General features: G+C 50.1%; 1 protein-coding gene across 2 annotated transcripts in view; it reads left to right on the forward strand.

The window, feature by feature from the left end:
* TOX2 (TOX high mobility group box family member 2) overlaps positions 1-15422 on the forward strand; it is a 113701-nt gene that overhangs the window by 92887 nt on the left and 5392 nt on the right. For both annotated transcript variants that reach the window (XM_036323388.1, XM_036323387.1), the window contains exon 4: positions 14108-14347. In XM_036323388.1, coding sequence (XP_036179281.1) covers positions 14108-14347 — 240 coding nt within the window. The remainder of the gene's footprint in view (positions 1-14107; positions 14348-15422) is intronic.

Raw genomic sequence — 15422 nt, forward strand, 5'->3', positions numbered from 1 at the left:
CCCATCACAGCCGCCAAGTTCTCCTGACCTTTGACCCTGAGCACAGGAGACCTGCCAGGCCACCCCCACTCACGGCTACCAGGCTCCCCAGTTTCTGCAGGACCACCCTCATCCCCTGTGATCTGTCCCTTGGCGCTTCCCCCAGCTTCGTCCCTGCCTTGGCCCCAATGTACCCTGAAGTCCTAGAACCGCCCCCCGCCCCAACACTCAGGGACATCTTGCTGACTCAGGATCCCCAGCCTTGCCTTACAGCCAGTTCCTTTGTTTTTGTCCAACGGTTCCCCCAGAGTTCAGCAGTAGTCAAAACAGGACAGATACGCTGTGCCGACTCCGTGTGGTGATAACTGTCCTTTCGGGCACTCTGTCCCTGCCGGCTCAGCCCACACCGCGCCCCGATGCCCTCAGTGGGGAAAAGAGCTCAGACTCTGGGGTCAGGCAGACCCGAGTTGGGACCTGGTGCTGCTCCGCATGAGCTGCGGACAGGGACCAGTGGACGTCACCTCCCTGAGACGCCCTTCGCTCAGCTGTAAATTGGGAAGAACAGCAGCTGCCTCCCAGGAGACCAAAGCTAAGAATGGCCGTGAGCATCGTGGCCAGGCTGTGGCCATCAGTGCTGTCTTGAGGGTCCCTTGGGGGCATTTCTGTGACGGGAACACCCGCCCTCCACGACGGCACTTTCCCCTTAGCATCGAGTGGAAAGTTGTCCTTGGACACCTGCCTGCTGTCCCATCTCGGCCTTGAGGGTCCCAGGGGAGCTTCCAGGGAGGTCCTCGGTCCCGGTTGTCTGTGTTTCCCCCCGTCCCATTCACGCTAGCTTCTGCCCGCCCCTGACTATGAAACGGCTCCACTCAGGGCCCTGGTGGCCTCCTTGCCAAAGGCATGGGGCACATGCTGCCTTTATCACACTTGACCTTTGGCTGAATTAGACCAGCCGGCCACCTCCTTCTTCCTGAAACTACCCCTCCTGTGCTCCCCTGATGTGACTGTGGTGCTTCAATGCTCCTGGTGTCCTCTGCCCTTGGACCGCCTCTCCTTGGCTTCCTTGCAGGCCCCTCCTGCATCTCTCTCTGCCTGACTCTCCACGGTTATGGTTGGTACCACTGGAGACCCAGGTCACTTTCCACTGCTTGGTCCCCCTCTGGGCACTGGACCATGTAATCAACCATCCCCACCTGCCGACCCCACTTGAAAGCAGTGCCCAATCTCAGCCTGCTCACCGCTGACCACTACCCCCACCCCCGACATGGCTGGCCATGTCTCTCCTTCCCTGGACCAGCCTGTGGATGTCATCAGTGACCTGGTGTCATCCTTAACCACCTGCCATGACCACCAGTTCCAAACCCTGACCCTCTCCCACGGCATCTCTCACACTCATCTTTTTCTTTCCATCTGAATCTCCAGTGATGGCTGCATCACTTCTCACCTGGAAGCTGCCACCTGCCAAGCTAGCCTTTCTAAAGTTCAAGTCACCGCTCTGCCTAAAACCCTTCTGGGTTCCCAGTGATCCTCAGGATAAAGCCAGAGGTCTTCACCTGGCACTCAGGCCCTGCCCAGCCTGGCTTGTGCCTGGTTCTCTAAGCTCATCCTTCCCCCTTTCCTCACCCTATCCACTATCCTTTCTGGATCCCCAGTCTGCATTTGACACCCTCACAGTGGCCGGTGGCTTCCCTCCCAGCACGCATCACCCCTGTGACCACATGTTGATTTGGGTGTGGAATTGATCGGTGTCTGCACCCTCATGGGACTGTGAGCTCCATGGGGACTCACCCGCATTATTCACTGTGAATCCCAGTGCTCAGCACAGCACCTGACACAAGGCAACAGCTTAATAAATACAATGCAGATAGATGCAGTCCTAAAAAAACCTGCAAAATACTAAAAATAACAGAGCTTACAGAAAAAAATGGAGCTGGGGCAAACCTCTCAAGGTCTATACGATTTTGTAACCAGAGCACTAGCAGAAAACTGTAAGGATTCTAATGCATATACCTGTACAGTTAAAAAAAAAAAACACACCAAAAAACCAAAGTCTTAAGTTCCTACTAAACCAGTGGTCCTCAACCTTCCTAATGCCACAACCCTTTAATACAGTTCCTCATGTTGTGGTGACCCCCAACCATAAAATTATTTTCGTTGCTACTTCATAACTGTAATTTTGCTACTGTTATGAATCGTAATGTAAATATCTGATATGCAGGATGTATTTTCATTGTTACAAATTGAACATAATTAAAGCATAGTGATTAATCACAGAAACAATATGTAATTATATATGTGTTTTCCGATGGTCTTAGGCGACCCCTGTGAAAGGGTCGTTCGACCCCCAAAGGGGTCGCGACCCACAGCTTGAGAACCGCTGTACTAAACCCTCAATAGGAACTGGGAAGGTAGCTGGATGGAAGGGGCCGCAGGACATCTGTCATTGGTAGGTTACGGAGAAAGGGGCCAGTGCACAAAGATTGGGGAGAAGTGTGTGGTTAAGTGCCGGAGGCTGAGAGAGGGCTTGGGGTCTCTGGGATCCCCCTAAACCAGACCCTTCGGCACTGTCGACATTTTGGGCGGCGTTGTTCTCCATGGCGGGGCTGTCTGTGTATTGTAGGGTGTTTGGCCACATCCCTGGTCTACTGCCCACTAGATGCCAGCAGCATCTCCAAGTTGTAACAGCCAAAAGATGTCTCTAAATACTGCCAAGTGTCCCCTAGAGGGCAAAATGACACCAAGCTGGAGAAGGGTCCTGAGGGGGCAGCATGCTTGGTTTAAAGGGTAGGAGGTGAGCGTGCTGGTGTGGAGTGGAGGGGGTGGGGGAACAGAGGGGAGAAGGCCAAGGAGGTAGCAGGTGGCGGGGGAGGGGCGGTGGGGGGTGTTGTTCTAGGTGTCTGTTGCTTAGTAAGGCCTTAGGCGTCTTCTTGAGTGAAGGAGGGAGCTGGTGCAGGCGCTGAGCAGAGGTGTGGGCCTGTGCACCAGAGATGGGAAGCATAAGGACACAGCCCCATCCCAACCTGAGCGGAAATCTCTCACCCCGAGGCAGGTAACCCCAGACCAATGTCTCAGCGCCCAGTGTTTGCAGACCTTCCTTCCAACACAACACCAGCCAGAAGGGGACAAATTGCTTTGCATTCACGTCCTTCCCTGCTGGTGCCTACATATTCATAACAGGATGATCAGCGTAACCAGGAGTGGGGCTGTTGCGTTAAAGGATAAATTAGTCTGACTCTTAACTCAATAATTAAAACTGTGATGGCGCTTGGCCTGCAGGGATAATGTACTATTATTATAGTCGTTTGTTTCAATTAAATGCTTACTGATTTTACAATAGCAGCTGGGCACCTGTGCACTGTAGCTATTACTCTGAACAAGACATCTCAAATTTCAGGAGAAATTTGTCAGCGTGCAAAGAATCTCTCGCATGAAAGTTTATTAGAAATACTTGCAAGGATTCCGGGCGAAGGAAGGCTTCCCATTGGGAAAGGCTTCCTATTGGCTTTCTTTTCTCCTCTTTTGTGCTGGAATTTTTCATCCTAAAGGAAAATGATTTTCAAATAGTTGCTTCTGAAAGCCCGAGGAAACCTCAGAGCAGTGTTCCCCTGGAAAGGTCGGCATGGAGGGGTAGCTGGGGTGCAGAAGACTGAATAATCCCCCCAAGATGTCCCCCACGCCCTAATCCCTTGGGCCTGTATGTTACCTTACAGAGGGAAAGGGAGTTTGCAGATGAGACTAAGTTAAAATTCTTGGGATGGGGAGATTATTCTAGACTATTTGGGTAGGCCCAGTGATATAATCACAAGTCCTCATAAGAGGGGACCGGAGAGTCTGCTGTAGGCCCCAAGAGCACCAGGTGTTAGACTGGTGGGGTCAGACCAGACTCAAGAACTCGATATTTGAGTTCTGGCTAGGGAAGAATTCAGAGCCAAGACGCAAACTGTAAGAGAACTTTGATTTATAAAATCACAGAGGCGCCCAGCCGGTATGGCTCAGTGGTTGAGCATCGACCTATGAACCAGGAAGTCAGGGTTCGATTCCCAGTTGGGGCACATGCCCAGGTTGTGGGCTTGATCCCCAGTAGGGAGGTGTGCAGGAGGCAGCCGATCAATGATTCTCTCTTATCATTGATGTTTCTGTCTCCCTCTCCTTTCTTCTCCAATTATATATATATATAATCACAGAGGTGGAAGAAGTAATTTGTAGAAGATCTGGGCTTAGGAAATAAATTATAAAAACAAAGGAAGGGCCATAGGAACTTAGGAGTGAGGAGGGTAATGGTAACGCACCTGGCGGGGGGGGGGGGGGGGGGGGGCGGAGAAAGGCCCAGGTGTGCTCCCAGGAGGGTTTTAAGGGCAGAGACTTTCGGGGAGGTCCCAGGGGAAGATCTCAATAGAATATTCAGCAGCTTTCCAGGTGTGTCTTTTCAGGGTCAGGGTCTCCACTGATTAACTGGTTGGCGCCAGGGCGGGGTCATTTCCAGTGCAGTTGGTCCTGGGGTCAGCCATGGTGTCTCTTGTCTAGTTTTGCTGCTTTTCTGGGCCTGGAGCTGAAATACAACTGAGGCTTACGTGTTATCTCTAGAGAGGAAAGGTCAGGGGGTCCAAACCGGCGCTATGCTAGGGGAGGAAAGCTCTTCCTGGGGGTGAGTTCCCACCTACAGTTGCCCTCTGCTAGTCACCCTGGGCTTTCCACCCTGGTGACCTCCTGTACCTGGCCCATCGTCTTTGCTCTGCGCATGTCTATCTAACTGCCCACAAGTCCAACACCTGGAGCAGCTGATGTGATGATGGAAGCAGAGAAAGGAAAGGCCATGTGATGCGGGGCCAAGAGACAAGGCACAAGCACCACATCCATCAAAAAACAAACAAACAATTAGACAGATTCTCCCTTGGAGTCCACTGAGACTGCCTGGACTTCTGGCCTCCAGAACTGGAAGATAATGAGTTTGCGTTCTTTGAAGCCACTGGGTTTGTGCTGTCATGTTACAGCAGCCATAGGAAGCTAACACAGTGTCTCTGCTGTTTCCCAGGGGCCTGAGACCACTTTCCCCAGGGAGGTGGTTCTGCTGCAGATTCCAGAACTGCCCGGCAGCTGTCGGCACAGGGCACAGCCCTGGGTTTGACACCCTCTGCTTGAAGCCTGTGGCCATCCCCTTAGCACCTGCAGGCACGGTCCCTCTCTGCTGAACACACCGGCCCTCCAAGTCCTAACCTCGGGGACCCCTTGATCCCCACCGCCCACTCTTCCTGACACTCTAGCTGTTCCTGGCTGTGATGGGCAGCTTGCAAAGCTCATTATGCCACTTATATTAGTCAGCATTCTCCAGAGAAACAGAACAAATAGTTTAGGTAGGTAGGTAGGTAGATAGATAGATAGATAGATAGATAGATAGATAGATAGATAGATATTAAAAGGAATTTTCTCACTTGATTACGGAGACTGAGAAGTCCCAAGATCTCCAGTCAGCAAGTGGGAGACCCAGGAGAGCCGATTCTGAAGGCAGGAGAAGCCAAGGCAGAAGTTGCTTCTTACTCAGCCTTTTTGTTCTAGTCAAGCCTTCAACTGACTGGATGAGGCCCACCCACACTGGGGAGGGGAACCTGCTTTATCAGTCCATGGAGTCAGGTGCTAATCTCATCCAGTAATACCCCCACAGACACACCCAGAATAAAGTTTGACCAAATGTCGTGGCAACCTTGGCCCAGTCCAGTGGACACATAAAATTAACCCTCACACGGCTCCATGCCTCTGTGCCCATGTATATGCACCCTCCACCCTGTCTTGTTCTGCAAACCTCCCCTTCAGGAGTCAGCTCAGAGCGTTCTCCTAGGGCAGTGATCGGCAAACAATGGCTCTCGAGCCACATGCGGCTCTTTGGCCCCTTGAGTGTGGCTCTTGCACAAAATACTGATTTCTGTGCGTGGGCCACGAAGTTTCAATCGCACTGTATGTGCACGCCTGCACGTGGTATTTTGTGGAAGAGCCACACTCAAGGGGCCAAAGAGCCGCATGTGGCTCACGAGCCACAATTTGCTGACCACGGCCCTAGGGAAAGGCTTTCTGGCTGTCCAGTCCTCGACCCCTTTCTGCCTGGCCCAGGTCCCTCTGAACACCTGTGCTGCTGCACTGGTTACAACGGTGTGGGCACATGTCCGCCTCCTCCATCAGACTGCACTCAGGTGGGTGCTTTTGGTCTAATCTTGGTCTCCTGCATCTAGCCCAGAATCTCAGGCATAAGAGCTCTTAGGGAATGTTTTTGAATGAATGAATGAATGAATGAATGAATGAGTGAATGAGTAGCAGGAGCAGTCTTGAGGACCCGAGAGGATTAGAGAACTCAAATGACCACAGAGGTTGTTCTGATGGAAGCAGCTCAAGGCAGAGGCCCAGTGAAGGACATGAGAAGGAGGCTCAAGACAGCAACGGAAGGTCAGATTTGGAGTTCAGTGGCCAACTACCAGATCTCTGTCACCAGTCCAGGTCTTTCTGATTTTCAAGAGAGGCTGCAGTGTGAGCCAGAGCTAGAGCCCAGTGGCGGCCAGGGCGGGGTTTAGCTGAGGGGCAGCACACCTGGTGATACAGTGCCTGAGAACATGGGTGGGAACCAGACAGACCTTGACTTGAATCCCAGCTCTAAAGGCCTGGGGCACATTTCCTTCCCTTGCTGAACCTCAGCTTCCTAGTCTGTAAAATGCTGATAATAAACACACCTTTCGTCCCACGGCTGGCTGAGAATTAAATGTGGTCGGGAGAACAGTGCGGAGATCAGTGCCCGGCAGATGGTAATTGCCAAATAAAGGTAGTGCTTCAACCAGTATTTCTTTTTATTTGACAACAGTTGACTAATACAGCAGTTGTCAACCCATAGCCATAGGCCAAACCTGGCCCTCTGCTTGTTTCTGTAAATAAAGCTTATTGGAGCTCAGTCACACCCATTGGTTTACATATTGCCTATGGCTGATTTTGTGCTACCACAGCAGAGTTGAGTCGTTATGACAGAAACCATCGGGCCCTTAAAGCCCAACATATCTTATACCTGGTCGTTTATAGAAGTTTGCCAATTACTGACCTAATAAATGTAACACAGGTTGCGAAGCACCCCTGTGCCAGGCTTGTGCTGTCATCTTTATCATCATTGGAGCTTTCCTCCTGGTTTCCCTCTTCTCTCGTATTTTAGAAACTTCCAGCATTTGTCACCTCTTCGTAGCCCACTTGAGATTAGGTTCAAGCTCGGACCTTCAGGAGGTTTGGGTGAAGGAAAGGAAACCTCCTTGTGTTGGGCACCTACTGTGTGCCGGGCTTTGTGCTAACTTACCTTTTCGCTGCGTCCTCCTGCTGCCCTGTGAGCGCAGGCTCCTCACCTTTCCCTCCAGGAGAGCCGTGAGGGTCTGTGTGGGTGCGGGGAGGAGACCCCAGTCTGGAGAAACAGCCAGGATCCTGACTTTCCTACTTCCTAGCTGTGTGACCTTGGGCAAGTGGCTAACCTCTCTGAGTTTTAGTGTCTTTGTTGTAAAATGGGGGCGATGCTGTTGTCAGAGATTTGTTCATGAAGTGCCTGGCGCACAGTGAGCCTCACTAAATGTAATAGCAAGTATTATTGTCATTGTTACTAGTGTCACCAAAACAGGGCTAGGACCTATTAGGAAGGTCTGCTCTGAGACGGTGGAAGGGACGGTAAAACGCTCTCAGGGGCTTGGTAATTTTCCCCTGGGATCTGACTGTGCTCGGGAGAAGTTTCTGGACCCTCTGGAATGAGGCAGGGGCTTCAGGGAGGGGCCACAACGAGCAGAACCCCTGTGGCCTCCGGAGAGGCGTTCCGATTCCCAGGCCGAGTGTGAGGCTGTGTCCACCGACGCCTCGTCCTGCCTCGGGGGAAGCAGGCAGGGTGTTCATTTTGTGAACCTGCAGAAGATGGGAAAGAGAAAGGTGCGATTTCTCCTCCTCTCCCTACTGTGTGGGGGCCCGCAGCACCCAGGGCTGCTCTCCACAGGGCTTGCGGGTGGGGACTTTGCGGAAAGCCCCTTTGTGTTCCTGAACCCAGAGCATCTATTAAGCCAGGCGAACCAATTATGCTCACAGCGGCTCCTCGTTACTGTTTCTTCTGTTTCATCCTCCCTGGAGAGGGTGCACGCGTGGCTCTTGGACGTGTCCATATGCTTCCAGGAGAAAGCAGGAGGCGTGGTGCAGTTGGTTACCAGACATCTCGTTAGTGCCAGCGGTGCGCCAGGCAACCTGCCCAGGGCTGGGGAGGCACGTTATGTGTCTGCACATAAGCAGGTGCTTGGCACCCACCATGCTGAGCCCTGGGAAAGTCTCAGGAAGAGGCAGTGGCCAGAGGAGAAGAGAGGTCAGGGAAGGCTTCTCTGAGGAGGTGGCATTTCAGCTAAGTCTCAAAGGATGACACAGAGGAAAGGAACAGTGAGCCGCAGGGCAAAGGCTCCGTCCTAGAGAGAAGCCCGCATGTCCCGGGAGCTCCGGGAAGGGGCTGGAGAGGTAGGACCAGCGAGATGGCACAAATCTCTGTGGGTGTCTTACAAGGCGAGGACAAGGCTAGCGGCCCTGGGGAGCGACAGAAACATTCTAAGCAGGGAGACCTTTCATTCTCCAGAAGGGCACTCTGGTGGCCAGCATGGCACCTGGACTCAAGGAAGCCATGCAGGAGGCTGAGAGAAGGCTGGCGTCTCTTTGGAATCCCCCTCAATCAGACCCTGACACAAAGGTTTGGGTGCAAGTATTTTGTTTGAGGGGAGTCTGCAGGAAGCCCGGTGAAGGAAGAAGGGAGGTGAGATTGGAAGGGAAGAAAGCCAGTAGGGGGTGGATTGATGAGTTGTGATCACCGTGGCAACTGGGATGCAGTCCTGCTGCAGACCCTCCAAGAGGCATATGGGACACAACTCAGAATTGTCCCGTTGAGGGGAGTGGAAGCGGAGGTTGAGGGTCGCTCCTGGGGGCCTTAATTGCTCATCATTCCCGGCAGTGAGAGGCAGGGAGCCATCAACAGGTGCAGTAACCCTCTGCAGGGAATCGGGGTCCTCCAAGGTCAAAGGGCAGGACATAAACAGCATCAGCTATCGCTGGTTAGGACAAAAAGGCAATGGCTGTTGAGCGTGCTGGGCAGAGCTGGGTGGGTTCTAATTGGGAAAGGGGTTCTATGAGCTAATAGGTGGTCTAGAGCAGCAGTTCTCAACCTGTGGGCCGCGACCCCTTTGGGGGTCGCCTAAGACCATCCTGCGTATCAGATATTTACATTACGATTCATAACAGTAGCAACATTACAGTTGTGAAGTAGCAACAAAAATAATTTTATGGTTGGGTCACAACATGAGGAACTGTATTTAAAGGGCCAGAAGGTTGAGAACCACTGTTCTAGAATGTGTGAAGGGATGGCCATTGTCTGGCCACTTCTGTGTATCCATCCTGTGCGCTCACTTTTTTGTCTTTTAAAGCCTGACATTGGCTTTAAATGAAACACTTTCTTAGGTGAGATATCAGAATTTAAAGGCATCACCAGGCATCGCCCCCCACCATGTAGCAGCCACAGACTCAAGGTGGTGGTGAGTGGGGGCTGGGGGTGTAGAAAGGAAGGGGTTGGAGAGAGCCTGAGGAATGCCAGTGCTTAAGGGTGGACTGAAGGAGACCAAGAAGGACTGGCTAGAGAGGTAGCCAACAGCCAATAGCTGGCCCTGGACAGAGGGAAGAGGGCTGTGAGGGGAGGAGCAAGCCCAGGAGTCCAGGACCAGGGAGTGTCTCGGGGAAGACGGCGTCGCTGAGAGAGGAAGTGCGGTGGCCTGGAGAAAACCAGCTTCCCCGTCGGTAGCCCTGTGGTCATGGGCCAGCGCTGAACTCTCTGAGCCGTGATTCCTCAGCTGGGGGTGATTGTATTACCTCCTAGGGTAGCTGGGGCGATCAGTGTTATAATAGAGGCAGTTAGCCCTGTTTCTGGCACACATTAAGTACTTAATACAAACTGCTCCCCCGGGAGGATGGTGGAGAGGAGGATGAAGATGATTCTAGTGGTACAGACAGTATTGAAGACCCGCGCCGGGTGAGTCGCTGATGGGAGGGAGGTCCCGGGGGCAGTGAGGATGATGGTTCTGCACGGAAGAAAGTTGGGACAGAAGTTGTTAGGCCTGGAAGTAAGGGAGGTTTCCACTTAAAGCCGGGAGAGGGGTGAGCATGATTGGGTGCTGGTGGGATGCAGTCCCCGAAAATGGGGGAACCAGTGGGCCTGGTGGAGGGTGAGAGGTGAGGCCCCTTGAGCAGACCCCGAGCTGAGGGTTCTTGTGGACTTTGTTTATCGAGGGAGCGCTCTCAGGAGAAGGGGGCTGCAGGGATCGGGGTCTACAGAGGAAGGAGCCAGCAAGGACTGGCCTTGGGCATGGGGAGCTCTGGGGCTGGCCTGCACCGCAGGCAAGGAGTTTTGTGCCCCTGTGTCAGTCCAGCAGGGGTTGAGGTCTGCTGCGGGGTGGGGCGTGGGGTGTGGGGTGTCATAGCCTCTGGAGGAAGGCAGCTATCGTTTGGCAGTGACACTTGTCTGGAGAAGGGGACGGGGCCACATGGGCACAGCGGCACGGTGAGAGGGTCTGGGCCAGGCCCTCCAGCGCCTATGCCGGTGATATCCTCAGACCTCACATCAGAGGCATGTTTTCTACTTTGGGGAGATTAGGATAAAAATCTTCAATGCTCTAGAAAATCTAGGATGCGTAATGGCTGTACCCATGTCTTGTTGGATTGTATCTATTAATAACCAGCCATATATTCTCTTTATGTAGGGGTCTGTCTCCCTAATTAGCTGTGAGGCCCTGCAGAGCAGTTGTGTGTGTGTGTGGGGGGGGGGGGGGGCAGGAGGGGGCCAAGGGGGCGGCGAGGGGGCCTGTCTCATTCCCAGAGCTCTCCTGTCTACTTATATCCGTCACAGAGCAGACATTCATGAAAGGCCTGACGCCCATTTATTGAGAATATTTTTGTAACCAGGAGTGAAGTGGCCCAGAGTCCCACCCACCCTCCATGGTGACCCTGGACTCACTGAGCTAAATTTTACATCATTCCCAGATCACACCCAGTTCTGTTCTTCTATCTTTAATTTTATTCAACAGGACCAACAAGCATTTGACTTTTCTGTGTGCAAGGTGCTGATCTAGTTATTAGAAATAGAAATAGATACAGGGACAAAAACGATAGTTCTGAAGGAGGTCCATTCTGAAGCTCCTGCTCCAGTGAATGGGGGAACCCGCTCATAAGTTACAGACTTCAGTTATGTCGTGCAATGTGCGGAGAAAAATTTGAAATCAGGAAAGATTGTTTTTAGGTAAGATATGTGATTATTGGACTTTAAAATGCAGTGAAAACCGGTAATCAAATAACAGGATTTTCTCCCCAAATCCAAGGGAGACATTAAAGAACTCAAAATTATGACCGAAAAGATAAAAGACCTGATGATTCAAAATGGATTTTTAACAGGAAAATTCTTTTTAAAAGGCCAGTGGAAAAGGGGCAATAATCCAAAAAATAACCATAGAAAATATCACTTATCTGAAAAAAGTGGGAATTATTCAACTCAAAAGAGCTTACCAAGCATCAGACAAAATTAAATAAATGCGGCCTACATACAAAAATAGCCTCATGCAAATTTTTCTTATTTCAAAGGAACTTTGGGTTAAAAAAAATTACTTAGAGAGGCAATTACCTTTGATTGAGAAATGAATTAAAATAGATGAAATATGGGAAATATATGGTATAAAAAAACACAGTGGTGTGAGCAATGAAAATAGCAAAATCCAAAGTTAATGTCAAAGTACTGTTGTTATCATGGTATGAAACATAATATAACTGTCAGAATAATGATTGAAATAAATTATCTACTGAAAAGCAAAAAAATATTCATCTGGAACCTAAACCACTGATAGAGAGAAAAATTAAAAGCTTAAGTTTTCTTCTTACATGAGGAATTAGAGAAAAATCACTAGATAAAATTTGATCAACAAAGGAAAGATCAGGGAAACTCAAAGAATCAAAAAAACAAACTGTAATATCTATGAACAAATGATTCTATCTTTATAATAAACTAGAGGCCTGGTGGACAAAATTCGTGCACAGGTAGGGTCCTTAGGCCTGGCTGGCGATCAGGGCCAATTGGGGCCTTCCAGCTGCCTGCCGGGGCCTTCCTTCATTCCACGCTGCCCCCTGGTGGTCAGCACACCGCACATCATAGCGAGCGAGTAAACTCCTGGTCTCCGGGTCGAACTCCCAAGGGGACACTTTGCATATTAGCCTTTTATATATATGATATGAATGGATTAAATTTTCTGATTTTTAAACGATATTTTTATACATTGGAAACTGTTTTACTTACATATCCTTGTTTATTCTTCTACCACTTTATTCTGTACTTTCAAGGGGGATTTTATTTGGATTATTTGTGTTATTTATGCTTTCTTTGCTAGGAGGGTAAAGGAAACTTGAGGAAAAAAAGATTCAGAGAAGATTGAATCTCATCTAGCTCATTAAACTCTTAGGAGATTGTGGACTCGATAGGGAATGACTGTGTCCTATCCCAAGTCTGATTCAAAGAAGGAAATAGCCAACTAATGTCACATCTCCAATTCTCGCCAATTGTGCCCTGTGCTGCTGCATAAACAACTCTCATTCCATCACATTCTCAAGAAAAGAGGCAGCTGGGGAGTTTTACCTACCAGGAGCGGCATCCTCCCCTCCCTTCCTTTTTCCATCCTTTAACAAATATTTTTAAAGTACTGACCTACTGCGTTCCAGGCACTACCGAAGACACTAGGGTTACAATAGTGAACAAGTCCTCTGCTCATCGAGTTTCCAGAGGGGAAGAGAGATGATAAACAGATAGATGGACAACGTAATTGTAGCTTGAAATTGTGAAGGAAACAAACAATATGATGTTGGAACATAAAGGTAGGGGGTTAGGATTTTCAGACAAAGTGGTCAGGGAAGGCTTCTCTGAGGAGGCGACATTCTAATTTAGACCTGAAAGATGAGAAGCCACATGCAAAGAACTGAATTAAAAGTGCAACTAAAATGAGAGGGAAGCAACAGTAACAATCTTTAAAAATTAGAGAAAGGAATCAATAAAGGTTAAAATGATATTAAAGAAATAGAAAACAGAGAAGGATTAGAGAGATCAAAAAAAAATGTGAGATTTGATTCTTTTGGGGAGAAAATAGAAATCCTACATCATAAAATAGAAAACCCATGAGCCTGCGTAGTAGAGAAAAAGTGAGAGGAAAACGCAGATACTTGAGATGAGAAATTAGAAAGAAAATAACCACAGATGCAGAGAAAATAAAAACAATTGAAAGAATATTCAAATCGGTATGCCTCGCTGAAGTGTGTGTATCTCTAATGTTAAAGCAAAAAGTATACACTATTCTCAACATGTACTTAGTATGAGAAATGCCTACATGTAAAATCAGTAGCTTCCTTGTATCCCCAAAATAACCAGTTAGAATATATCATAGGGAATAATTAATACAAATATTACTGAGCTACAGGAAGAAAAATGCAAAACTTATTAAGGGATTTTTTTATTCTGTGTATTTAACAAACCCTTATTCATACAATGTAGGGCTTACTATGTGCTAGGCTCATTTAATCCTTAACAGCCCTAAAAGGTAGGTTTAATTATTACCCAGACGTTTCAGATGAAGAACCAAGGCACAGAGAGGTTAAGTCACTTGGCCAAAGTCACCCAGCTTATAAGTGACTGCACCACGATCCCAAACCAGGTCAGCTTCCAGGGCTTGTCCTTTGTTATCATGCTGCATAGTGAATAAATGCAGAGACGTACCATGTGCCAGGAGGGAAGACTCAGTCTCATAAAATGATTCATTCTCAGCTGGACCGAGCGCTCCAGCGAGGGCTGAAATGCTGATCATCTCTCCAGGCTGAATGTCAGCAGAATGGCAAACTGTCAAGGTGCCAGGCCCCCCCATGGGTGCACCAAATCATGCAGGGCCCTCACCTATGAGGGATCCACTGGGAAACCAACCTCCACTTCTCCCCTACATGCCCCTCCCCTGGGCCCCTGCAATTCAGATATGAAGATGGGGCAGGACGGGTCCTTTCTAATTCAAAATGCCCTGTCCTCCTCTCTCAGATCCAGGAGATGGTCCACTCAGAGGTTGCTGCCTATGACTCGGGCCGGCCAGGGCCCCTACTCGGTCGCCCAGCGATGCTGGCCAGCCACATGAGTGCCCTCAGCCAGTCCCAGCTCATTTCTCAGATGGGCATCCGGAGTGGCATCGCCCACAGCTCCCCGTCGCCCCCAGGGAGCAAGTCAGCGACCCCCTCTCCCTCCAGCTCAACTCAGGAGGAGGAATCGGAAGCTCATTTCAAGGTAGGTAGGGTGGCCATGCAAAGCCTTGGGATGCCCTCCCGTCAGCAGGAAGACGGGCCCTGCATGGAAACAGACATCACCTACCAATAGAAAAGATGCAAGAGTCTAAACAGACCCTTTGCTGGAAAACAAGGAGGTAGAGGATTTTGGGAAAAAATGAAGTCTTATTCCTGAATGGCCAGTGGGCCGTTTCAGTGGCATATTCTGGCAAAAATGTGTGGTCCAGCAGAGGGTGCCTCTGGGCAGCACTGACCTTGGGATGGGGCTCTAAAAATGGCCCCTCCATTGGGGACATGACCCCTGCACATGTGAGGATGCGAGCTCACGAGCTGCCCAGGCTCTGGCCCTGGCCAGGCTTTGACACTGACCACGCCTCCCTCCCTGTTGGGGAGCATCCGGTTTAACTGGGGCAGGAAACAGGCCCAGAAGGGCCAGCGATGGACGTGCTTGCTGGGAGTCTCCCAACGAGCTGGTGGCAGAATCAAGGCTTGATCCCACACGTCCTGCCTCTTTCTTCTGTCCACTGGGTGGCCCCGCAGAGGCCTGGGCAGTAGCCATGGCGCCCACGCCATCTGGCAGAGACCCTGACCTCCTGGCTGGGGTGGGCGCCTCTGGATCCTGGTCCAGCTCCATCACCACGATAACTTGATCTCTACCACAGGCCAGGCAGGGGTGGTTTTCCTTTTCTTTTTTATTGGGAAAACATTTCTAAAACAGTTCCCGTGGGCTAGCGTTCTAAGCGCATAAGTATTGATGCATGTGATCCTCCTCATAACTCCCTATGGCAGGTGCCATGATTATCTCCCATTGGCAGGTGGGGAGACTGAGGCATGGAGAGGTTAAGTCACTTTATTTTGATTTATTCTTCATTACTGACTGGGATATTTTATCCTCGGTAAAGGTTAACTCAAGGAAAAAGCGATGGGGGCGTACGTGAGTTCTGCCTGATTACAAGGCGGACTGATTTTTCCCTGTAGAGATGCAAGTGACTTCTGTCCAGCAGAGAAGATGAAACGAAGTCCTGAAAGTGATCCTTTTATTACTCTACCCATAGGGCACTAACCAGTTTCTCTCT

This window comes from Myotis myotis, unplaced genomic scaffold, assembly GCF_014108235.1.
Source record: "Myotis myotis isolate mMyoMyo1 unplaced genomic scaffold, mMyoMyo1.p scaffold_m19_p_9, whole genome shotgun sequence".
Lineage (NCBI taxonomy): Eukaryota > Metazoa > Chordata > Mammalia > Chiroptera > Vespertilionidae > Myotis > Myotis myotis.